This window comes from Rattus rattus, chromosome 6, assembly GCF_011064425.1.
Source record: "Rattus rattus isolate New Zealand chromosome 6, Rrattus_CSIRO_v1, whole genome shotgun sequence".
In the NCBI taxonomy this organism is placed as follows: Eukaryota; Metazoa; Chordata; class Mammalia; order Rodentia; family Muridae; genus Rattus; species Rattus rattus.
Window position 1 is genome coordinate 121,447,605 of NC_046159.1, and position 25,582 is coordinate 121,473,186.

General features: G+C 42.6%; 1 protein-coding gene across 1 annotated transcript in view; it reads right to left on the bottom strand.

Moving 5' to 3' along the window:
* The window catches only part of Met (MET proto-oncogene, receptor tyrosine kinase), a 79,593-nt gene extending 54,213 nt beyond the window's left edge, over positions 1-25,380 (bottom strand). Inside the window, exons 1-2 of the mRNA XM_032906920.1 lie at positions 24,169-25,380; positions 3,509-3,700 (exon numbers count right to left, since the gene is read on the bottom strand). Coding sequence (XP_032762811.1) covers positions 3,509-3,700; positions 24,169-25,380 — 1,404 coding nt within the window. The remainder of the gene's footprint in view (positions 1-3,508; positions 3,701-24,168) is intronic.
* Between the last annotated feature and the right edge of the window lie 202 nt (positions 25,381-25,582).

Genomic DNA, 25,582 nt, shown 5'->3' on the forward strand with positions numbered 1-25,582 from the left:
TGATGAGTGCTAACGTCAGTGAAGGTAACAGCAGAGGAAAGGATTTGGGATGATGCGGAAAGACCAGGGTGGTATCAAAGAGCTGTGATTGTGCCCAGGCAGTGGACACTGCTAACAGGCATTTATGGTTACCCAGTAAATGTTTGTGAGCTGAGGTTGAAGCAGGCCTTGGAAAGGCCTCTGGTCCCTTCCCCCATCCCTGATGGACCAACTCTGCCCAGCCTGACAGTCATGCACAAATATTTTAATAGCAATGCTTTGCATTTAGAGATTAAAGGCCTTATACAAATGCTGTAAAAAAAAATCAAGCAAGCGTTGTTTGGATGTAGATTGGATGAGGAGCTCAGAAGGGGAGACGTTGGCAATCCCTGTGATTAGTCCTGTGATCTTCATGAGAATCTGTCCTTCTCCCACATGGTCCTGCTCACTGGGGTAGGTTTCCCTGTAAGAACACATACTCTCCCTGTTTACTTCTGCTATCTCAAATACTGCTTCGTGTTCTACTTCAAAGCATCCCAAGAGAGTGATCACACAAGCCAAAACCATTTTAGAATTAGATTACTGCCGTATTTCCACGGATCGAGACTCAGATAGACGGGCACATCAGTCTATTTAGACTTAGGGGCACCTGTAGAAGATACGTTACACTTGTTTAAAAGTCAGCAACATGTCTAAAACCTTTTCTCTGCATGCCCAGGCTATTGTTAGCTAAACAATATAATTCTTTCTAATCAAATAACCACTGTGAAATACCTGATTCACTTTGCACCCAACAGCTGGGGCTGTAGCCTGTGTTCCCAGCCTAAGTTGAGCAGCAGCACAATAGGAAGGGCAGAAACAGCTGCAAACTCTTGGGATAAAAAAAAAATCTGCTAAGCGACTTGGCCATTAGGCTTGAGGGTAGGAAGGAAGTAAAATCATTTCTCCGTGTTTCTCATGTGTGGCAGCTGCCTTGGGAGGGGAAAAAATATGTTGATTCTATTTTGTAACAGGAACGCCATAGTATTTACTAACATGAGAGTTGTAGGAACTGAGCCTGGCTACAGATTCAGAGTTTTAGTCCAATCAAAACAGTGACAGAACCTGGTAGTAAGTCACTCTGGCAAAGGCAGCTCAAGGTCTCCGGTCTCCTCTACACTCCTTACCCACCCTCTCTCCACTGTATTTGATGTAAACAAACTGGGTTTCAGTGTGGTTGGTCGCCTGAGTCTGTTGCCAGTCAAATGCTTTAGGTGTATTTATAGAAAACGTGATGGACCATAACTATCCCAGCCGTACGTCCTTTGTGGTCCGTAGTTCTTTATTGCATGCTCCATTGCTGCCAGGAAAACACTTTAATCTCCTCCATCAACATTTTATTCCCCCCACCCCAACCCAAAGCAGTTGAGTTTCCTTTGTTTCACCCACTTGCCCAAGTTGAAAAAAGATCGGTAGAATCTTAATATATGCTTGATGATGTTAAGACAACCTGGATAACAAAACTATCAGGCAGCGATGGCAGTTAGGAAATAAGTCCTCATCTTTCACCGTTTGGGCCGTTAACGGCAGAAGAGAGCTCCCCCCACCCCCCAAACACACCAACACACAAGAATTAAGCACCCAGTACAGAATTTTAGTTAAAAGGAGTATAAGGTTATAGACACGTGATCTATCCTTGGGATGGTATGGACTCTTTCATTAAAGTAACTTACTTAAAAAATAGGATTTTACTATCATTTTTAACATGTGGAAATAGACCCTTTTCATGTTTAAGAAAATACTGCTCTATGGATGAAACAGGTTATATCTACATAGACATGTATGCATATATACATAAGGCATATATACATTTACATATATGCATGCACTAATAGTGAAGAAAAGTGACCATGAATTTGAAAGAATGTGGCAAGGGGGATTTGGGAGGACTTGGAAGGGAGAAAAGGAAGGGAGAAATGTAATTATATTATAATCTCAAAAATAAAAAACACCTTTCAAATCTAAACTGATTGTTAAATTGTACTGTAGACTTGGATTAGTGAGACAGTGGGGGAACTTAGAAAATAGAAAAGGACAAATAAGGATGAGGGAAGCCATTGGCATGCACATATAAGTAGTTTACCAGATGCCCCCTTCTCTTTCAGATGTTTTGGACTTTTAAAGCAGTGACAGTGTAACTGAAGAGTGTGTACAAACACAAGCAATGGGACTCCATTTCAGAGACAGCAGGTGACGGCCACGTCGCAGTGTCTAAGTGCCCATGTATGTGGAAGGGACATGTGTCCCAGCGTCACAGGTAGCAATAGACTTACATGACCAAGAGTGTCGAGTCAGGCAGACAGCACACCAGACTGGAAGAGGGGGCAGAGAGGCGTGGTCAGCTGTGAGGGTGAAGAAGTCAGGGAGACAGCGTGGGGACATTCGTATCATGGGATCTTTGCTAACATTTTAGAGCTGGGAGGTTGGAGACATGCTCCATGGCTCTGGAGAGGTCCCACCATGCCCACCATGCGTGAGAGAACTATGATTTGTAGCTCTTAAATTATGGCAACGAGCAACATCTGGATCGTGGAAAAGATAGTGAGAATTTTCAAAAATTCGCTTTGTGAAATAATATAGATACAGTATGTAGGGATGGGTAAATTAGAGGAAAATCTCATCACCCTCTATTGGCTTTCTAGATGCCGTTATCCAAACAGGTTATTAACTACATCAATTTTTAACCAATAAGGGAAGTGAACATCTTCCCTTATAAAAAATTCCTAATGTTCATAGAAGTTCCACAGATGTCACTGCCGTCCCTCCGCATTCAGAATCTACTCACGAACTTGTGGAAAGCACCAATACCTAATAAAGCAATAAACTATAATCCAGCATGGGGGGTTGTTAATTTCTGCAAAGTGCTATGATTCTTGTAACTAGGAAACACTAATTCCATCAAAGTCTGAAGCGTGGACTTCCATTGTATGGAAATAATGTCACTAGCCATTAGAGGCACTTCTTAGCGAAGCCTGCTTTTAAAAGAATTAAGTATCTGAACTCCTTTGTGAGTCTCCACTGCTTTGCAGAAGGAGACAAGCCCTAGGTACAGAGGGATTTTTATCACATCCCTTTCTGATTCCTGCCAGTGTCTCTCAGGGATGTGAATGCCTCTTCTCATGGACATGCGCGGGACACACAATAGCTCCCCTTTGATGCACAGTTTCCCCCTGAAATAGGAAAACATTGCCTGGAAGTGCTTAATTGTTTCATTTTTTTTTAAACTTTCCAATCATGTGATAAAAGTTATGAATGGGAAAAAAAAAGACCATTTCAGATAAGAAGACTAAAGCAGCCAACATTCGAGTTGAAAGGTTCAAAACCTTTACAAAAACAAGCTACCCACTTCATTCAAAGTAGGTCATGCCACACTGTTGCCCTTCTAGGTTGTGTGTCTCTGGCTGCGGCCGTGATTTGCACTTTATAGTCTGTTTGTAACTGTCGGTCAGTGATGGTTATATAAAGCCGGCCACCCTAAGAATGCTCTTACCTGCATGAAGCGACCTTCTGATGTCCCTAGATTAGCAATGGTGAGGTCACCTTTGATGAAGGTAGAGATAGACGTCAAGAGAACATGGTTGAGCCGACCCATGAATAAATCCACACGCTGCAGCGCCGTGGTAAACTCCGTCCGGTACTCGTCACTGCGCACTTCGCAGCCCGATGAATTTCTCAGCAGGGTCTGGAATAAAGCAGGGCGGAGAAGTTAAATTGAGTCTGCAGGCAAACAAGCCGGCAGGGAACTTTGCTGTGTGCCATTAAAGAGTTCGCTCAGACTATCGAGAACACTCACGAGAACAGACAAACCGTCCTAACCGCGCACGAAAGTCTGTAACGACTGAAGGCTCTCATTTCACTAGGCACTGTTGTGTGTACAGACTCTCAAAATGGAGAGGCAAAGCTTATTACCTCAGCGTCACACTGGGGTTCAAATGTACACTCATGAAGATAGAAGCTGGATGCTGTTGAAAGAGAAACGGAACTTTAAATGTCTCATTTCTTGACATTGGTGTATAGTTCCTTAGCACTATGATGATGGTGATGATGGTGATGATGATGATGATCTTAACAGTCATACTGTGATATATCTTAAAATCCATGCATATGTGCATGTTCTGGGGACACAGTAGTAGAGGGAAATAGTTTTTATAGGGAACTCATGGGGAGACAACTGAGCATACATCAACTGCCTTCGTCAAGTCTTGGTCCTGAGTGCACGTGCATTTTGCACAATTCCTATAATCTTTCCACGTTGAGAAACTGAGGTGATCTCTCTTTTAATCTCTCCATCTGTGAAACAGAGATTGCTACGGAAAAAAACATGTCCCCACGACGCAGAATTGTTGCAAAGATTAAGTCAACTAGCTCATGTGAATCTCTGGCAACAGAAGCAGCATACGGAACTTCACTTTAAACCTGTCATCGCCGGGAGAAAGATTTTTTTTTTTTTGAAAAGCGCACATCACATATCTCAGTAAGCAGCTTCCTGAAAGACAAGCGCCAATCTGCTAATGTTCAAATTCAAGTTGAAGGGCTGGAAAAAAAATGACTGTTTAGCAACACAGGAAAACGACAATTAAGCACCGAGGACTCCGCCCTCCGGGTGTCCATCCAGTCTCTGGTGTTTCTCTTACCTCTCAGACCTAAGCATCTGTGCTTCCCGTGCAGCACCCAGTCATGCCTGAGTCTCTACGTCAGATTTCCCAAGGCTTCTAGGTTCACTTGTAGACCATACACGCCTGGACCACACTCATCACACTCTCCTTGGTTATCCGTTTTTTCTGTGATATCTATTTTATTGACACTACATGTGGTTTCGATCCACATGTCTGAGAAACCTCAGGCTTAGCTTGACCCTTTTGCCCCTCCCTGACCTTATGCTATTATACCCTTCACAGAATGACATCTTCCACCCCTCCAGATGTGCGAGCCAGGCATCTAAGTGTCTTCATGCTTCCCTTCTCCTTCATCCCTCCCAAGTAATCTACCTTGAAACGCCATCAGTTTCATTTCCTAAGTGTCCTAGTTACTTCCCGCTGCTGACCAAAGGTGACTTGGGGTGGGCAGGCTTGTTGGGTTTACAACTCCACATCACTGTCCATCATCAATGGAAGTCAGGGCAGGAACACAAGCCAAGGCAGGAGGCATGGAGGAAAACTGCATGCTGGCCTGCCTCCAGCTATCTTGCTTGCTCCTCCCAGGACTAGTTGCACGGAGATGACATCACTACCCACAGTGGGCTGGGTCTTCCCACTTCAATCAACAACCAAGACAATGCTGCACAGAACTGCCTACAGGCGGTTCTGATGGAGGCCATTCCTCACTTCAGGTTTCCCTGTGCCTCTAGTTTGGGCTGGATTTTGTCAACAGATGACTTCCCAGATCTATCCCTGGCCTTTCTGTCTCCATCACTGTGACACTTGTCCTGCCGCCCACCCTTTTGCTGGGCCATGACAATAGCTTCTCAACCAGTGCCACTGTCGGATTAGCTGTTTGTACTGCAGTAGGTCTCTATTTTTTTTTATATGACCCAACACTTCCTCCTTTCTATTTAGACTATGTAATACATTCCCGAACTCTAGGAGAAACCTTTTTAACATAGCCTACTAGGTTTCATATTATGTGGCTTCTACCCGCCTTCTGGTTCTATGTTCTCTGTGTCTCAGTGTTCAGGCCTGCTTTCAGCTGTCCGAGGGTTGTAGACATCTTCCCATTGACGAGTCTGACATACGGGGTTTGCTCTTCCAGGGTCTGCCCTCTACCTCCACTCACCTAGTTACCTCCTAAATATCCTTTATTCATGAATCACCAGTCTCCCACGAGATTTGCTCTGATGCTCACATCAAGGCCCATTGCTCCCACTGTGGAGTCTCATGATAGCTTTTGCCCGCTAATCACAAGCACAGCGGTAACCATTTCTGCTGCAACACAACATTCCCTTGTATACGTAATGTCCGGCTCTAGCCAACTGTACTTGCCTTTCCAAAACTACTGCCAATGGCAGACTGAACATCACAAAATATGGAGAGCTAGTAAATAATGACAGAATGGCTGGATAAGGCAGGCGGAGGTGGCGAGAGCTAGTAAATAATGACAGAATGGCTGGATAGGCAGGCGGAGGTGGCATGAGTAGGAAGCTGTGAACTGCTAGTTTGGAAACTATCATTTTCAGGAATAGGGCAGTTAGGAGTTCCTGAGGAGCAAAGAATGGTCGGCCCCTCCGTGCTTCTGAGGACAGCTGGGAGTCGGTAAATCTGGGCCAACTGGACAGGGTGGAAGGACATATTAAGGAAAATGAAGCCTAACTTAGAAGAAAAGAAATGAAAGTTTACTCTTGGACATTTTGTTTGTTTGATTTTTGTGTTTTCAAGACAGAGCTCCTTCCTGGAGCCCTGGCTGTCCTGGAATTCACTCTGTAGACAAGGCTTGCCTCAAATTCACAGAGATCTGCCTGCCTCTGCCTCACGAATACTGGGATTAAAGGTATGTGCCACCACTGTCTAGCAGGACTTTTTTATATCCAGCTGCTAGTCTGGGAAATTGATTGAGATGTTAGAAATTCCTTGTTACTATCATCTATTATAAAAGTTAGAAACTTAATCTTTTGTGGTACTTATGATTGAACTTGTATGATTCCCTACCCTCATCACATGCCCTCTAACTTACGGTTAAGAGTAACAAAAATTCAGTTATGTTACTGTGTAGTGACTTCATTTCTTAAGGGTGACCATCCATCACACAGAATTGTGAAGTTCTTCTATCTTTTGCCTCTGTGGTTAAAAGCCACCTAAAATATTCTATTTTTGTGCATTGGCAATTTCTTCACTTTAATTGGCAATCACTTAGCAAACCGAGAGAGTCTTAGGAGAGGCTAAATCAATTGTATCTTGTAATTAAGAAAATGTTTCAGTTCTGGACACTTACTTTGATGTATAATAAGCACTAGCTCACTATTTAATTAGAAGCCTTTCTTCACGAAGGCACTATAGATTATTCTGGGGAGTAGCAGTTAACTGGGATGTACCAGCTACTCAATAGAGATCGATTAATTGATAATTGAGTTTCGACTGGTGATTGCTGATTCATTTTGCAGAGCTGGCCAGAGTCAAAGGAGGCTGGTTAAGGGAGCAGTGGACAATTTCAAATCTTAGGCCTTCTGAAGTGCCCCATCTGTGCCAGGTTCCTTTCTTACTAGACCCTTCATCGCCCCTTCTAGATCTGAGTAGTACACTGGGAACTTTAAAACCTCAAACTTGACCTAGGGCACGGAGTTTCTTAATGGATTTTCTTGGGATGCAAATACAATGTGTAAGGTGAGGAGCTGTCCTGGACCATAAACTATTGTTCAACTCTGTCATCAAGATATAGGAACTTCCTTAATATTTTTTGTCCCAACTTCCCTCCATCACGTCTAAGAGGTGTCAGCAGATAATAGAAGTTCCTGTAAGATTTGTGTATCTGCAAAGATAAAGATAAAGCCACCAGAGATAGAGGACTTCTCCTAACCAGCTTTAAGGTCCACCTTGCTGAGTGGGGTGAACAGGAGAGGGGCTGAGGTGATCTCTGGGAGTTTCTTAGAGTGCCTGCAAATCTACAGGAACTTGCGAACTTTTTCTGCAGTGGAAAGAGAGTGTTTCAACCGGGGACCTCAGCCCCTATACACCTGTTGTCCTGCATGCAAAGATTAAAAATAAATCTGCATCAGCATCAATGGCATTTTTATATCCTGAGCTTCAAGATCCTTCCTTCGGGAAATTGGTCTCTAAAATCTTACCCAAGGATTAGTAGCCTGGATTTATGTCTCTATCCCTCCCCAGTAACATTCCTATGTGGAGACATTGCACAATGCTAGGACAGGATCTAAGGGACTCCTTGATCTTGAAAGATTGTGCAATTTGGAGCCAAGAGACAAACAGGGTCAAGGACATTCTAGTTTCATAATGCTCGGATCCATATCTACTTGTCTTTTCCCAGAGCAGAGAGCGGCAGGGGGAGCACACTGGCTTCTGGGAAGAGGTAATGTCCCAACATTCACTGCGAGAGAGGGGCCTCTCCCTGTCTCTCTCCCTGCTGAGAATGTTGGGCGACCCAGAGACTGCTGCACGGTGGTCTACAGTGCTGCATGCCATCTGAACCTTAGCAACAGGATTCTAATAAGGAGCCAAGCTCTCCACACTGCAGAGCAACATGCAAATCTGGCTAACTTTAAGTATGACTCACTACGGCTTGGAAGGATGTCTCTGACCTCAACATATGCACTCAGAGGATTGTGCACCATGCACATGCACACACCTTAAATGTGTTGCAAACTCCTTTCCCTGGGATCTATCTTTTATCTCATCCCAGAGATGACTGGAATTACACTATACACTTGGAAGTAATATCTTAATTAATTCAGTGTAATGTGTTTATGTGTGTGAGTTTTTTTTTAAAAAAATCATGTTATCATACTTGCCTGTTATTTTTTAAAAACATGACTCATATATATTTTGTTTTTTTAATAAAAAGAAAATCGAAGTGCTAGAAACCTCAATAGGTTTGACTCAAAATGTTTCCCTCAATTAACACTGTGATGTGAGAAGCGAGCATGCAATTACATTTAATTCAGTGTAATTAAGGATGTGATATATTTAAAATAGTGATTCTTTTAATTGATCTATAGGACAGATTTAGCTCATCTATAGCTAATTCAAATCAGTCATGTAGATAACTCTTTTAAAGTTTAGTTTTGTAAAAATCATCCCCAGCTTACTCATATCAGTTCCTACAGCCTTGACCCTGGAAAATTAACATTAGGTTTTTAATATGAACTTTATTCAGAGTCATATTTTGCAGAAAGTAGAGTAATGGCTTTTTTGGGAGATTCAGCTTTCAAGATGGAAAGTTCCTTCTCTGAGACTCTTTTAGCCAGTTGGCTAAACACTCAGCTGTGTTAGGTTTTCTTCCCTAAATGCCACTCCTGCAGGGGTGCAGTGGAGCTCCTGAATGCAGGGGTGCAGGTCTCCTGACTTCAACATCTGGCTATGCCTCTACAGAGGAAGTCTATGCCACTCCGTGTCTGCTTCTCCCTTTCGGGATAGCCAGGCTCATTGTCCATTACCCCACTGCTCCTGGGCCATTACCCTCCCACAGTTTAACCCCCAGTCGCTAGAACTTCTCAGTGATCAACACTGAAGACAGGGCTTTCTGTATGCTGCAGAAGAATCAGTTCTTGGGCACAACAGGCTAGGCTTTAATGTCAAAAGTTGGTATTGTCTGGACCTTGTCCTGTGCCAGGAAGAGAACTCAAGTTTGATGTTCTCAAGGCACAGCACAAAAGGAAGACACTCCCTCACTGTTCCTGCACTCATCGACTTCCCTAGATGAAGAAATCCCGTGCTGTGTCTTCACCTGCCCTGGGGTCACGACTACCTGACGCCTAGGGTAACCGTGTAGCTGCAGGTCTAGCAGAAGAGCAAAGCTGGGTGCGGAGTTAAAAGCAAACTGGCAAAACCACATGCTTTGAGGCAGGCCAGCCACCAAGGCTGCAAAACAGGCCTCTGGCTGGCCTGCTGCTGGCTCAGCACTGGTGAGTGAGTCACCTGGGGACAATATGGCAGTAAACTCTCACTTGCCCAGTGCTGATGACCTAACTCTACACAGCCATCTGGCTTGTACTCCTCAGGGCAAGTACATCTCACATCTGCCTGAAGGCTATATTTGAGTAGGTCTGACTCAACCCAGTCATTTTCCCTCCCAATTTGGGAGGGTAGATTTCTCTCTCCTTTAGTATAGGACTTCTATAAATCATTTCATCCTTCGCCCCACAACACTCCCCAACCCCAGCCATCTCCACTATTCAATATTGAACCGAAAGGTCCGTAAATGCTAAGCACGTGTTTTACCAAGCTACACCCCCAGTCAGATTCTCCACTATTTTATCACAAAAGTATTGTGCTGTGGAAACCTCCTCAAGACCAGTTATAAATTCCAGCACGGAGAGGGGAGGAGCTCACAAAGCTCTACCCTTGGTGGAATACTTTTAATTTGAAGATGGGCTAGAAGGAGATTGTGTTCATGTCCTCATGGATGACCCACCTCCATGTATAAGTAGCATAGCTCTGAATGTGGGATATACAAAATAGGATATGAAGGACGGGGAGCTGGAGGGTGAGAGGAGAGGTTAAGTATGATAGGATCCGCTACATGTATTTATGACGTTTCCAAAGAATTAAAAATTATATTAAATGTAATTATATTATATGTAAATATATTAAATAAAATTAGATATCAGACTTTGAAGATCATAGGATCCAAGTGGCATATTTCACTTTTCTTGTATATATGTAACTCTTTAAAAATGGAGAAACACTCTTAACTTGACATGTGTGACAAAATTTATTTTTTAGCCCATCTTCTGAAGGCACTGTGCACATAGGGAGACAAGAGGCCAACACGTAAAAGCACATAACTGATTATGTAAAACAGAGCTTGGCGGACAGATGACTAAAGCTGTGCACAGGGCGCATGTGCTATGTACAGGGCGCATGTGCTATGTACAGGGTGCGTGTGCTATGTACAGGGCGCGTGTGCTATGTACAGGGCGCGTGTGCTATCCGACTTGAGAGGGATGAGAACCGTGTGGGCCTCAACAGCTGCAGAACCTCGCAGCAGAGAGGGAGGGATGCGGAGCCAGGCCTTGGCAGAAGTTGGGCTACAGGAGGACGCATTCTTGGAACAGAATGTATTTTATGTATGTGTGGGTATGGCTTTTAATATGCAAGTGTACAAATGCTTGCATTCACACACACACACACACACACACACACACACACACTCTTGGGGTTAGAACACTCAAAATTCTACAATGATAGGGGCTTCGGAATTGGAAATGTTCAAACCTTTGCCTCTTTATCATTTCCTAAGGTGAATCAGATATAAAACAGGCTGAGCCCATGTGGTTTTGGTTAGCAGCCTTCATATGGAGCTCCCAGTCTCAGCGAGGAGTGACAGTGATTCATCAAACTGCTCCAAGCATGGCAGGTTTTGATGCGACGAGGAGGTTTTCTTTCTCTATTTAGTTAATAGAAACCAAATTGTAATGTACTTACTTCATAGAGGTATTAGAAAGCCAGAAGGCACAAAACCAACCCCTCCCCACACACACACATTAACCTATCAAAAGGAAGTCATTTTTCCTGAATGCAGTAAGAGTCACAGCTTCCTTGTAGGTCCAGGGGGTTCCTGATTAGTTGCTATAGAGCAACTAATACTGTCTTAGCAGAAGGCCAGGAGAGGCGAAACATGGATGAAATGGAAGTGTTCAGTCATGCCCGAGGATGGTCCTGAAGCCCATGACTATAGTCTAGTCATGGACCCAACAGTCATTAACTCTTATCCCTCTTTTCCTTCTTAGCATTATAGAGTGAGACTCATTTCCTGTTTTCTCATTTGGTTTGAGACATGAACTACTTATCAGAAACTTTGTAAGTGGGCAAGGTGTCCTGAGTGCCAACCCGACTCTCTCATTTCAGTTGGGCCTATCCAGGTCAGGACAGGGCTTCTCTGTCTAGTGAGTACTTCATGCTTATGAAGCAATGCGGAGTAAGAGGAACCCTGTGTCCACAAGGGATTGTACTGATGAAGACACTTATTCTTCTCTCTGTCAATCCATACATCATTTTAACCGTGAAGCCATCATTGGTGTCTATCGGTGAAAACCTGAGGGTTTGCAGGGCAAAGGTCAAGGGAGGTTCCCACTGTGGCTATCCCTCACAGTGACAGTGTAACTCGAGCCTCCTCCACTACACGTTCTCCAAAGCTCCTCACCCTGACAGTATCATTCAGTTCTGGGAACGTTCCAGAAGGCCGAAAAGAGCAAAGACGTCCTCCCTCTAACTATTCTTAATGGCTTTAATTCTCATTCCCCAATTTTGGTTCTCCACCAAGTTCTGTAATTTCTGTCTATTCATCCTCCTCTCCTTTCATATTTCTCTCTCCTTGATTTATCATTTTTTTTTCTAAACTGTGTGGGGTGCATATGTGCATGTGTAATGTAAAAGAATGTAGAGAAGGAGCATTGGCTAGAAGAAATATAACTTTTTGGTTTCTCCCGTGTTCATTTAAATATTCAAACCCCACTACTCTATAAATTAGTTATTAGAGATTTGAAGGGAAGAATGAAAGGTAGTTTGAGGAAAACTGTTACCTTTACTAATAAATATTTTAATATCTTACTTGAAACATGGATCTGTGTCACCATCATTTGTTTGATTGTATGCATTTTGTTCAAGCTACTGTCTTACACAGCAGATATATGGAGCTAGAATCCATAGCCCCTTTCAAGAGAATAACAACGTTGAGTGGAACATATATTACTCTGCATGTGGTAAGAGATGTGGTTACACGGGTAACAAATGTCACCCAGAAAAATTCACACTATAGTGGGGAGAGGGAATGGGAGGGAAGCTAGAGAATTGTTCCTGGGAAAGATAATATCTAAGGTGAGAATTAAAAAAGAATAGAGAAGAAGTGTGAGTTTGACAAAATGAGTGTTGAAGGAAACGAGAGGCTGACCTTGGTGCAGGCACCAGAAGGCTGGGCTGTGAGGGAGAATCACAGACATTATCTGCCTCAGCAGTGATAGCCCAGGTATAGGGTAGAGCCCAAAGACATCCCTGAGCTGCTGTGTACCAGGTCACTGTGCCATGTGTGCAAGTTCTTCAATGTTTTATTCAATGACAAAACTTGTACCAGTGGTAACTTGGCATAGCCATGGTGGAACACCGAATTGCCAGGAAATGGCCAGCCACGCAAGTCAAGGGTGTGTCTACTATCCTCTGCCAAGAGTTAGTTCTTGACTGGCATACCACTACATGTGAAGGAAAACAGGGTCCAAGTAAGATATCCTTGAATATCATACAAATGAGTGTGGATTGTGCTCTGAAGCAATTGGGAGAGCCCCTAGATTGTTTCTAAAGTTGCAGCTTTAAAAACAGGCTGCTTTCAAGAAAGATTACCACATCATTGGTTCTCAGGAGACAAACAGATCGGGTGAAGATGAGGACAGATCCAGGATGATCTAATTTTCTCTTACTGGCATCATTTTTAGCACACTAAACAACTTTTTTTTAAAGAAGCAATGATGTTTTCTATTTCTGCTTTATGAATACATAGAAAGAAATTAAGGATTTTAAAACTACACGTTTACTAGGAAAGAATCCAAATTTTATTTTGAAGATGAAATAGAAGGCGACTGCGGTCATGAAGAAGGCCGAGGCAGGCCAAGTGACTCATTAGAAATATTACATTTCTTGATTAAATAGGTGTTGTTTGCACCCACACCAACAGCTGGATAAGGCTTAAGGAATCTTTATGTGAGGTTGGGCTGCAGAAGGAGAATGTCAACATGGGTTAATGAATGAGAGAGGTTGTGTAAACGATTACTTAATCCCAGTGGAGGTTTTCCTGAGCTACTGGGGAACTGGGGTGAGGTTGATAGACAAGAATAAGGTTAGAAGGAAACAGAGCCTTAAGCAAACAATAGTGCCATTTATTTTGTGATTTGCCTGTAGCTCAGAGTAGAAAATAAAAGCTGTTCCAAACCAAGAAAGAGAAGATGAAGCTATTCTATCTTGATTATTAAAGCAGTCTATTCACTCTGATAGATATTTTATTATAATTTACAGACAAAACAGAAAATAAGACTGTCTTAACTATTTCTTGAACCTCTAACACACTGAGCATTAAATCAGGTTCTAGGAGTTCTAACTGCTTGCACGGATGTGGGGAAAGCTTTCATATAAAAGCAGTATTTACTTATGAAAATGCAGGTGTTCACCTTCTAAGTAGTTGACCACCCTTCTCCTCATGGGCTGATACTCGGTAAGACTGTTGTCTTTTCACTAAGGTCACAATGGCATCAGTGGCCCGCACCTTCTTTACCCTAGATCTTAGAAAAATGTGAAGGTTCACTTTTGTTTTGTTTCATTTTTCGGTAGGAAACTTTCTTTCTAGTAGGTGGAAAAATTGTCACAATTTACCCCAATGTGACATCAATTTTAAGGCTGGCATATGTTTAAGTTCTCTTTGTACATGTCAACAACTTAGAACGTTTTAGCTTTGCAACATAGATCACAAGGTTCAACTCCTATCATAAAGCTACCACTTACACAGTGTGGGTTTTCAAACCCCTATGGACAGTTCTAGCACTGGCACAATAGCGGGACTGAAATTGTATGTTACATACCCAATCTACCTGGAGTCACTACTTTTATAATAATTATTCTTAAACGAAACTTTGAGCTAGTCGAGAGCAAGAAATAGTGCTATTTTCCCCCCACAGTGTCTCCAGATAACCCAATATAACTGTTCTTTTCCGAAGTAGAAATATTTCTGAATCATTCTTACTAATATAGTTATTGCTTCTTGTTTACCAGGATGGTGGAGCCACAAATTAGTTTCTCCTTAATGAATTATCAGATGTATTCTATCCTATTGTAAATTTCCCATAATAATTCAAGACGTTAAGTACTGGGACTACCTAGTGTGACCTGAGGTTCACCTTTATTATTCCACTTTAGGACATTTCTAGAGACTCAGACTATCTTATTTTATTGAAAAATATGAAGACAGTAGTTTAATTTTCCTATTGTCCTTTCCAAAATTGTATATATTTCTTACATCCACTAGCTCTTATAAACAGTCTTATTACATTCAAGAGTTGGTCACTTTACTGGAAAATAAAGAGTCCTCTGCCTGTAATTACATGCTGCGGGAAGGGGCAAGCCGATGACCTCCCTGACTTGTAGGCACAGGAACAAGCTCTGAAGATTAAATACCTCCTATTCCCTTGGCAAACACTTCTTTGTGAGCCAAACAACAGTGAACGGACACACACAGAAAAAGGTGAGCGTTTCTTTGGATACGTCAGATCACTTTTACACCTGCACTTCAAATCTTCTCGGCTTATGCAGATAATGAAAACACTGCTTACAATTTATTCACAAAAATACTTGCTTAAACTTTATCAAGATTGTGTATATACCTGTGATTTGGGTGCTCTTTCTTTCCCGTTCAAATGCACAGATTGTTTTAGATCCCTCTAAGAACAAACTGACACTATGTATTGTCTGTGATCTACGATGCAGATGCTTGGCAGCAAAGTGTCCCGAATGCCTCTTTTCTGAGACCCTCCCTCCCTTAGATATCTGTGTGATTAATCATATGAGAGATGAAAATTAACAGGAGGGAGAGATACAGGCTTGGTGTAAGGGCACCAAAGACGAAATGATTGGCAGCACAAAGATGGCTCTGGTGGGAGGGCACACCCTTGGCCATTCAGGAGGTGCTCATGAGATGTGCATGAGTCCTGGAAGCGCTTGGTTTCCACTTAGCCTCTCAGCCACATGATCCTCATGAGCAGGAAACACAGTAAAAAGGGACGCAATTGTGAAGGTTGCACACTCTGCAGATACAGCAGGACAAAGTGATTTGGGCCACCTCAGCCTCACATTGCCTTACATCCTATTGATGTTCATAACGCGGAGGGCTTCAAAAGGACTTTTTTTGTGTGTTCTCTGGGCTGCATGATTCCTTGTCACAGGACTCATGAGTAATGGGAGGACCCTTTTCATGTGCAGAAGAAAAAAAAATGTCTTCACAAACACTGAGTGTTGACACAAAGAGAGGCAGGGAGCCAAGGAAGAACTCATCCAGCCCAGCAGAAACCAGATTTACTTCCAAAGGAGCTGATGGCGTGCTAGGCTGTGCAGCATTGAGTGGCATAGATGAAATGAGGTTTGTAGCTTCCGGCCACGCACGCATCGCCTGCCTCACACCAACCTCCATTAAAACACATTGACCATTCCGCATAACAGAATATATTTTAAAAAGGTAGACTACCAACAGGGCGTTACACCTTCTGAGAACTTTTGTTAAAGTCGAAAATAATGTATCCTAGTGACTCCAGGTCATTTGAAAACGTTAAAGTGAAATACGGCAGTTTCTGGTTAAGACAAAAGGCCATGAAATAGGTCGTGATTGTTGGTGTTATTAGACATTTGGCATATGCTTGCCCCAAACTAAACATGCTAAAGATAGAATGCATTTCTGTACAGTTGCAAGCTTGATGCAAAAGTTAGCTTTATCACTCCAGAGTAGCCTTTTGAGATCAAACCATAAAGTTTAGATATTGCCTACATTTATATTCACAGGTCACATCGCATTTCACCAATTACCAGGACGTCTTTCTTGTCTACTGGAGGGACTTGGTCATTTACTGCCATCTCCACTCATCCATGGAAAGTGTCCCCCACAGTTGGCTCACCACTGTCCTCCTGGCAGAATTAGCACTTAGGAAGCAACCACTGGGCTTCCTAGTGAATCCGGGCTGCACAATAGATCCCTTCCTCGGATTCCTGCTGGGAATGGTGCTTACGAGGATCTGCTCATTTCATGTCCTAAATAAAACGGGCTCCTGGGACTTTGCTTAAACTAACGAGACGCAACAACAAGCTTTCGATGCAATTAACTGAAAATAAATGGAAAATAGTGCACGTTTCATCGTCGAGGTAATGTTTAGAGGCATTGGCTTTTGCTATTGACTGCCACCGCATTAGTGCTTGTAACCTGTTTAGTGCATTAGCTATGAACACTATTGATTGACTCAGAGCTGGTTCAATCCCGCTTTGTCCCCAAATCCTGAGTGGCTCTTCATGTTTAGTGTCGGTACGCTGCTTGAGGATGGCTAAGTGATAAGCAGATATTTCCAATGTAAACTATCAATAGGAAGTTTCGCATTCTAATTTACACATTCTTGCCATACAGATCTACATCTCAGGCCACCATGAACCACCCAGGAATTCCATACCAAGGACAAAAAAAAAAAAAAAAACAAACAAACTGGATTTTCATAAAGTCATCTCCACAAAAGAACGCCTTCCAAACTCACACTGACCTTAACTCACCCCTTTTACCTAGAGCGCAATCTGAAGTGTCATCAGCGATTTAATGTTCTCTGATTGATGATCACTTTGACAATATACCCAAATAGGAGCAGGGATGTCAGTCTGAATTGACGATGCATCTTTTTGTTTTAGAACAATGTCATTTATAAGCCATCTGTAGCCATGTCTGGAACGTGGAGGATGGTTAAAACAAACGTTTACTCTAGGTTAGCATGCCCCCAGACAATTCCCTTTCCCCTTCCCCTTCCCTGTGATAGACTGGAAGATCTTCCTGAAGTGTCTGTGTGCTCCCAGGTGAAGTGCTGGAAATTGCTTTCCTGAGGTAGAGCCTAGCTTTTAGACTAGGGAGTCAATATGGCTCTGCCATTGATTCACATGCAAATGAACTCTTCTGGAACAGTTTAGTTGGAAAAAAATATATAATTAGTAGACTGGCCCGTATCCAGGATGCTAGAATCGCTTACTGCATCCACGATTAAAAAAAAAAAAAAAAAAAAAGTCGAGGGAGTTGTATTGACTTCAAGGGTGGCCAAGACTTTGGTTTCCCTGATACTTTCCAGCCCTCCCAGCACGGGAGGTGTGACTTTACAGCAGTACCTGGGTGCTTGCTCATTTAAAACCCACTGTGTTCGCATTTGTGCCAAGCCAAGAATCCAAGAATAAGCAACAGAAAAAAAGAAAAAATTCCTGAGTCTTCTCTAAATTACGGCAGATCCTTGTTTTTCTTGTTTGAGAGACGAGATAAGAACAGAGGGAGGATGGCCACTGATAAGACAGAGGTCTGGAGGAGGAGTGCAACACCCAAGGTTTGAGCTGTTATAGTAAAGTTTAAAAAGATTTGTTATTCCTCAAGTCGGTTATTATCCTTATCAACATGCGGGGCTCTGCGCCCTTCCAGTCATCTCCAGCTGTGGGTCGTGGGAAGGAAAACGCCGCGTCCCGGGTGCTCTGGCTTCAGAATTTCGCCTTTTTCAGAAGTCGGCTTCAGGATTGATTTCTTTTCCTGTGGACTTAGTGTCTGACACGGCAACCTCCCCAAATGAATCACCATCTAGGGATCGGCACCCCAACACAGTCACGCCCTGCTTCAGAAGGCACAGAGGACGGGAAACACTCTTCAAATGCAAGGGTAGCCAACCTCAACTGCCCCACACGTGGGAGACACTGTTACTCACATCCTGCATCAGTGTCATCCCAGGTAAAGGCTGTCTGTATGTCTGGCCTGCGTTGCAACTTTAACAGTGCTCTTTTCCTCATGCCAGGGAATCTTAATATCTTTTCTGGGGAGGGGGTCGGTAAGAGACACGTGACAATTTAAGGGGGGTAGCGGGAAGATGGAGGAAAAAGTAAAAGTAACTCATTTGTTACTTTTTAAACACCCCTACCCGTGTTGCCAGTGAACTCAGGGTATTTTGAAATTCTGTAAAGAAACTGGTTGTAAGTTTCTCTTAAATGATAAATAAAAAACCTGCACTGTGCCGTTTGTACGCAGTGGATAGCAGAGAGAGTTCAAATAAGACCAGAGGCAACAACGTACTGAGTCTGGGAGAGAAGAGCCAACAGCTATGGGAAGGAAGCAAGAGAAATAGCGTTTTACTTAGATTTAAAAACATGTATAAAGTATATCCAATCCTTGTACCTCGAGGATTTTCTGTCTCACAAGATTTTGTTTTGGTAGCAATTGCATTTGCTGCACCGTCAAGATTTTTAATGTCTAAGTTTGGAGAACTGTCTAATATCAAGAATAAAGACTCCCCAGGAACAGTGTACATACAGGGCAACATTCTCTCATTCCTGAACACAGGAAGTAAAAAACAACCTTATAATCTGACTTTCCATTTATCATTCCTAATACAGAATGCGTTCCCTCGAGAGCACTGCTGTCTAAGTAAGCCACGCCGGACCAATCAAATGACATGGGTGCTATTTCTAATGCTGACTCCACATCCACAGTTTGCATAGTGTGGGAGATTGTAGATACACGGCCTATAGAGACTTATAAATCTCTGTTTATTTTATTAAATATTACAAGACATGGCCCGAGGAGGACAGATCAATAATGGACCTTGTGGTTTCCTGATGGAATGCTGCAATTATTTTCTTTCATTACAACCTAAATGTAACTCAATTTTATCCATCCGTCATCTTTATGGTAGTGATAAGAAACCCCATCGAAGGCTTGTCTCTCGGCCTAGGCCCGGTATTCCTTGTTTGCATCTTGTTTTGATTTCTGTTCTTATTGAAAATTGTCCTAATTGCTTTCCTTTCTCCCTGTGACCGCTTTGAGTGCTGACCCTTTAACTTTGGCACTCCCAGACGGAGATGGAAAATTACTACCTTTAGTTTCCTTTATTTTGGGAAGCAGTTGGCTACTCTTTGAATTGGAGTACAAGTGGTATTTGAGAAACAAGGAAGCCCAATAAAAACAACCTAGGAGGCTGGCTTTTTCTGGAGCCCTGTTGTGTAATTCTTAACGCAAAGTTTCACTCTAAGTACAGAAGCAGGATATCTTGCCTTGCCAGGGCTAGTTTAAGTTTTAAGTCAGAGAATGAAGCAGACTTCCGTCTTGAGTGTAATGCAATTTGATTGGTTGTCCCACTCCGTGGTCAGCCCACTTAGACACGAAGCAATTAAACTTGGATGGAGTTTGGTCACTCATATAGAGAGGGAAGTGAAAGATTCCCAGGAGGAATAGAGCCACAATATGCATATTTTTCTCTAAAGAAACAAACAGGTCATTTGAGTTCACCTCTCCTTAGACAAGCATTCCTTATAGCAATAGCTGTCATTTAGTATGAGCATAGGACCAAGCCGGGACTCTTTTGGGTATTGTTGTACTTGTCCTCGTGATAGCTTTGGTGAGAGGCCAGCTCACCTGGAGAATGTAAATAATGTCCTCCAGGTCACCAGGTAGAACACAATGGGGTGCAGCCCTGAATCTCGGGCTTCCCATTCCTCTCATTAGACCCACCGATTCCCGATGAGCGGGTTTCATAGTCATCTTACTGTGCAGTACAGAGTCCTCGAGTTATGCGAAAGTCTAAGAAATAAGCTGTTTTATCTGCGTGTTGCCGCAAATGAAACCAAAATTCAGGAGTTGTCTAACAAATGTGCTGTAAATCAGGCTTTTATCCAGGGGTGTCTGGTACCAAACATCATTGTTTCCCCTCAGCTGATCCACTAATCATCGTTAAGATCACCAGGATGTCACTGAGTCTATCAACCACACACCAGGACAGACCTAATGCCCAAGCAAAGCTGGCCAACGCAAAACAGACTCCATGTTTTTCAGTATGATTTTCCCCGTGGTTCTGATAAGTTTCGTCGTCTTACTGTTTTTCTTTCTTTCTCATTTTTCTTGAGGAAGAGAGAGGTGAGGGCAGAGAGCATATGTGGGTAGGGAGGTTGGGAGGAGTTGGTCAAGGAGAAAGAATATGATCAAAACAGACTGTATGTATGAAAACAACTAAACAAACAAACAGAAAAGAGGATCATGGCGTTGGAGAAATATTTACTAAAAGCTTACTATTTCAAATGATTATGTAACAGAGAAAAACTTTGGTAATGGGACTCGAAGGAAAACAGTGCAATGAATTACGAGTATCTTACATAAAAAAACCTTCCTTATCTCAATATCCACAAAAAATATTTTCTAAAATGTAATACTTCAGGTCTGCAAATTAAATACACAGCATACTTACAGAATAAGATTGCTGCTGATTTTGAGATTTTAAAAAATTCTCCTATTTAAGATGCTGGGGAGTGGAGCAGAGGCAAAGGGGATGGGGGATGGGTTGAAGAACTCTGGGAGGGTGAGACAAAGTGGGGGGGCCAATTGGGATGTAAGTAAATAAAATAATTAATTTTAAAAAATGTTAATTTGAATTTGCAGAAATCATCTCAATGTGTTCTTAAACTTTTCTTTCTGGACTTTCGAGTTAACAAATTTCTTATGTATGATTGGTGGAGATTCTAGAAATTCGAAGTAAATGAATTTATAATCGTGTTTATCTTCAGATAGAAGGAAGAGGGCTTTTCCCCTCTAAAGTTGAGTTATTACCAAGTTTCCATATTATAGGGGCATTTTCTCAAAATAAAATTATTCTGCATATTAATATTCCTAATGAAATATGCACTAGCCTAGACCAACATGAATTGATAATAACTTAAGATGCTTATAAAGGTTCACTGATGAATAGGTTAAAAAAAAGTCAGGAAAGATAACTAAAATGAATTCGAAATTATTGTGGATATGCAAACGGATAGAATTCAGTTAGACATCACTGCAAATGAGTCCTGTAAGAGTCACATTCAAACTCAACAGAAAAAAAAAAAAAAAAAAAAAACGTGTGCATTGTGGAAATCGAGACCACATTCTTACAGAAGGTCTACTATGACAACAGCACTGGCATTCCACGGATGCACACTTGTGGCTTGAGATAAGCTCTCTACATCTGCACTATATGTAGGGACAAGCTTTGAAGCACAATTTAGACATAGGTAAATAATAATAATAATAATAATAATAATAATAATAATAATAATGTGTTCTCAGAACTACCAGGTGACCCAAAGGGGGCTTTTCCTGTTACAGATGTGAGAAGACACCCGTAAATACAGTGACTGGATGCATTCATGAAATTGAGGAGAGAGAAAAGAACATAACTTGGCCATCAACAAGTAAGTCGTCCTGAAACACCTGCTGGATCCCTGAATAGGGTCTTCTTGGGCATCCTCGTGCTTAATTCTGCAGTAGAAATACATTTTCTGTATGGCAAGGAGACAGAAGGGCAAAGAGCCCCTCTGATGGGGCTCCTCACATATTATACTGAGGACTGGGCAGGAGCCTAAGTAGAAAGGTACCACCATAGCATCCTTCGACTTTTCCGAAGAACACTCAATTCTGTCCATACATGTATAGAGATATTAAAAGCAAAACTACCCAATGTGTTTCTAGTCACGAAACTTCATGCTAAAAATAAAGACTATATTCCATGATATTATTAGAAGGTCACCTGATATCTGGCCAGGTTGATTGGCCAAGAAAAACTGGAGTCATCTTAATACTTAGATGATCATCTTGTTCCTAGCTGGCTCAGTCCTGTACATCATCTTTTTCTCGCTGCCATGTAGGACAAAGCTAGGGACTGTCTGCTGATCACTGGAACTCTTTCTGCGGGCTGGGTATGTGAAAAGAAAAGTGTGTAGTCCCAGTTTCAGCAGATTTCCAGCCATTAGTAAGTGAAGAATGTAAACAGGCAAATAAAAAGAGGAGGTTTACAGGTATTTCTTTTTATGGAATTTGGCCAGAGTGAAACTTGGCTTCCCTTGCACGAAGACTGTTGGCAAGTTACATCTTGTTTGCCACAAGAATTTTTTGAGATGGGAGTGATAATGGTTTCAGGTGTGGCGTTTGGGGCATTTTTCCTTCGTGATAAAATTGGCCTGCATTTTATTGGATAGTCTTGCCCTTTTGTTCCCCCTGGAACACTAAAAAAATGGCAAAGCGGGTAAGATAAAGTTCAGAAGGTTTCAAGATTTTCTAAAAGTAAGGACGTTTGCAAGTGGGAGGCTGAAATGTACAAAATAAAACAGTGAGAAGCCTGCAAAATCAAGGCTCGTTTTAACATTTAGCAGTACAAAATGCAAGCATCAAGGGCAGACGCCCTGGACACTCTGGAGAACTTCTAATAGGCTCTTTAAACTTGTGTTGCTCAATTAGTTTGCTGTCTGTGGGCAAAGCATTTTTGTTCAAGATTCTATAAGTATGGCACTTGCATTTCTGAAGGCCAGGTTTCCAAAAGGCCTTGAGTGGTCTTCCATTCTTTTGTAGTATTTTCTATTGACAAAACGAGATCAGCCTGATGAAGAATCCCATCGTACCTTACTGAGTTCACAATGTATATTAAACATGCAAGTGGGCAGTATGTCTTAGGTGGTACTGGTGTGGTGTCTGTGTTATGTGTACTATTAGAGTATGGGGGTGGGGGGAGGCTTTGTCTATGCTTCACCAAAGGTTGTATTTTCTGTGCTCCATGAAAGAGAGAAAGAATTTTCCATGTAAGAAGTACCCCAGGCTCACTGAGTGCTGATTTCATGTGCTCTGAGTCCCCCTCACCAGAAATACATATGTTCTCTCATCACGTACATACAGATGACTCTTTCTGGTTGCAGTTACCACCTTTATTTCTTAGACTGGAAACCGCTTGGGCAAGACACACATTTCCAAAGCCTAAATGTGTTTAGATAGGACTCAAAGTGGCACTATTTGTTCAGTTCGGTCCCTGCAGGTCCCTGTGTTAGAAGGCACAGCCATGCTCTATGTTTAAATCTAGGCTCAACACAAAAACCTCCAAGACCGAAATGGACCCTGCAGGTTGGTGCTCTTTCTCTGTCACAAAGGGATCAAAGGGCTGGCAGAAAAATGATTCTCTACTTAGAGATGGCAGATTCTACTTTATTTAAATAAAACCACCAATAATTTTCCTATGCTTTCCTGTGAAAATACCTTTCTAATGATCCTCAATCTAAAACAAAAAGTGTTGGGCAGGAATCCAAATCTAAGCCTAAAAGTAAGTTTTTCTTTTAGTTATGTTAGTCTGTCTGTTTACTGTCTGTCTCTGTCTGTCTGTGTCTGTCTGTCTCTCTCTCTCTCTCTCTCTCTCTGTGTGTGTGTGTGTGTGTGTGTGTGTGTGTGTGTGTGTGTGTGTGTGTACATGGGTTTATTTTTTGTGTGTGTTGGCACACAGAGGCCAGAGTGAGACTTGGTTATCACCCCCTGGGGACCTGCTTGTTTTTATTTATTCATTTGAGACAAGGTCTTTCTCATTGGCCTGGAGAGTGCCAACTAGGCTTGGTTGGCTGACCAGTAAGCCCAGGACATTTCTCATATTAGTGTTGGGATTACAAGCACAGGCCGCCCCACCTGTTTTTTTTTCCACGTGGTTTCCTGTAATGTAACTCCACCCCCTTGCTTATACAATAAACATTTCACTGACTAAGCCCCACATTAATTTAATAAGACACTGCTTTAATCATTAATCAAGATCAGTTTCTTAGTTTGCTCACAAGGAATTTATAAATATTTTCAATATTTACAAATATCGATCAACCATGAATAACTGCCGTATCTTTCTCTTTTCTTAAGGACAGGCGTTTAGTCGGCTTCATACCTAACGTTAAATGAGAAGTCTAGATGACTTACCCTATTGAAACAGTGCTCGTGGTTGGGTCCATAAAAATGCTGGAGACACCGCACGTTGTTTTTGTTGACAATCTTGTTGAAGAAGTCGTTGACATACTTGATGGGGAATGCACAGACCGCTGATCGGTTCAGGGGCTCAGCAGAATCTGGCTTGCTTTGTGCAAACACCCCGTAGAGAATGTCATCATACGGGCTGGCCCCTATTTGCTTAGCAAGATTGGCCCCCGGTTTACTGACGTACGCGGCTTGGAGGATATTAAACACTTCTTCCCTTGTGGATCTCTTCCTTCTTTTTTCCGTCAGAATGCACTCCAGAGGCATTTCCATGTAGGAGTGCAACCCAGAGTCTACAGAACAGAACCTGATTATTCTTGTATGGAAAGTCTGAGCATCTAGGGTTTCCTTCTGGACAGTCAGAAAGTAGATAAAATGGTTGCTTTCGAAGGCATGTATGTACTTGATGGGGTAGGAATCTCGGAATTCTGGCAGGACATCGATGTAGGACTGGTCTGTCAAAAACTTAAAACCGTCCTGGGTTTCCTTCAGTCGCCTCACCGATATCGAATGCAATGAATAATCGGGAGGGTAGGAAGAGTTTATCGTATTCCCCACGAAGAAATTGATGAACCGGTCCTTTTCAGACAGGAGGACTTTGGCTCCCAGGGCACTCACTACACAGTCGGGACACTGGCCTGACTCTTCCTCCGCAAGTGGGGAGAACATGCAGTGAACCTCGGACTGAATGTCGGCAGCATTGTCAGGAGGAAGGACATGCCTTTGGCAGGTCCCCCTGTTGACGCTGCCACAGCTGATGAGCTGGTCGTCATAGTAAGTGTCAACCAGCAGGGCCATGTTGACGTTGTCTTTCCAAACACCTCCTGACACATTGGCTTTGCTGCTGCAGTCCTGACAAGGAAAACAATCTGGGTGTTCCACCACGGGCCCGGTCTTGAACTCAGATACCTTCTGAAGGTCTTTGTCATCTAAAACATAAATGTAGTTTGTGGCTCCGAGATAAATATGGTGCCCATGGAGGACGACATTGTGGATGGGGGTTTCTGCGGTGAAGTTGGGAAGCTGGTACTTCATGTTCACGTTCATCTCAGACTTCACTAGGGCCTCCTTGCACTCCCCATGGCTCCTCTGCGCCAAGGTCAGCAGCAGCAGCAGCAGCAGCAGAACGCCAGGTGCCAGCGCGGTGGAAGCCTTCATTGTGAGGAGCCGATCTGCCAAGACACATTCAGGCAGGAGCCTTTTAGTCATCATTAGGAACAAAGAGAAAAATGGAAGCATGACTCCTGCTTCGCGATCAGAAATAACATCCCCTAACCGGGATCTTTTACATAGACTGAGAAGAAAAACTCCTAGCTAGCCTCACATAAAGATGTATTGTAGGGCTGGACATGACTCCACA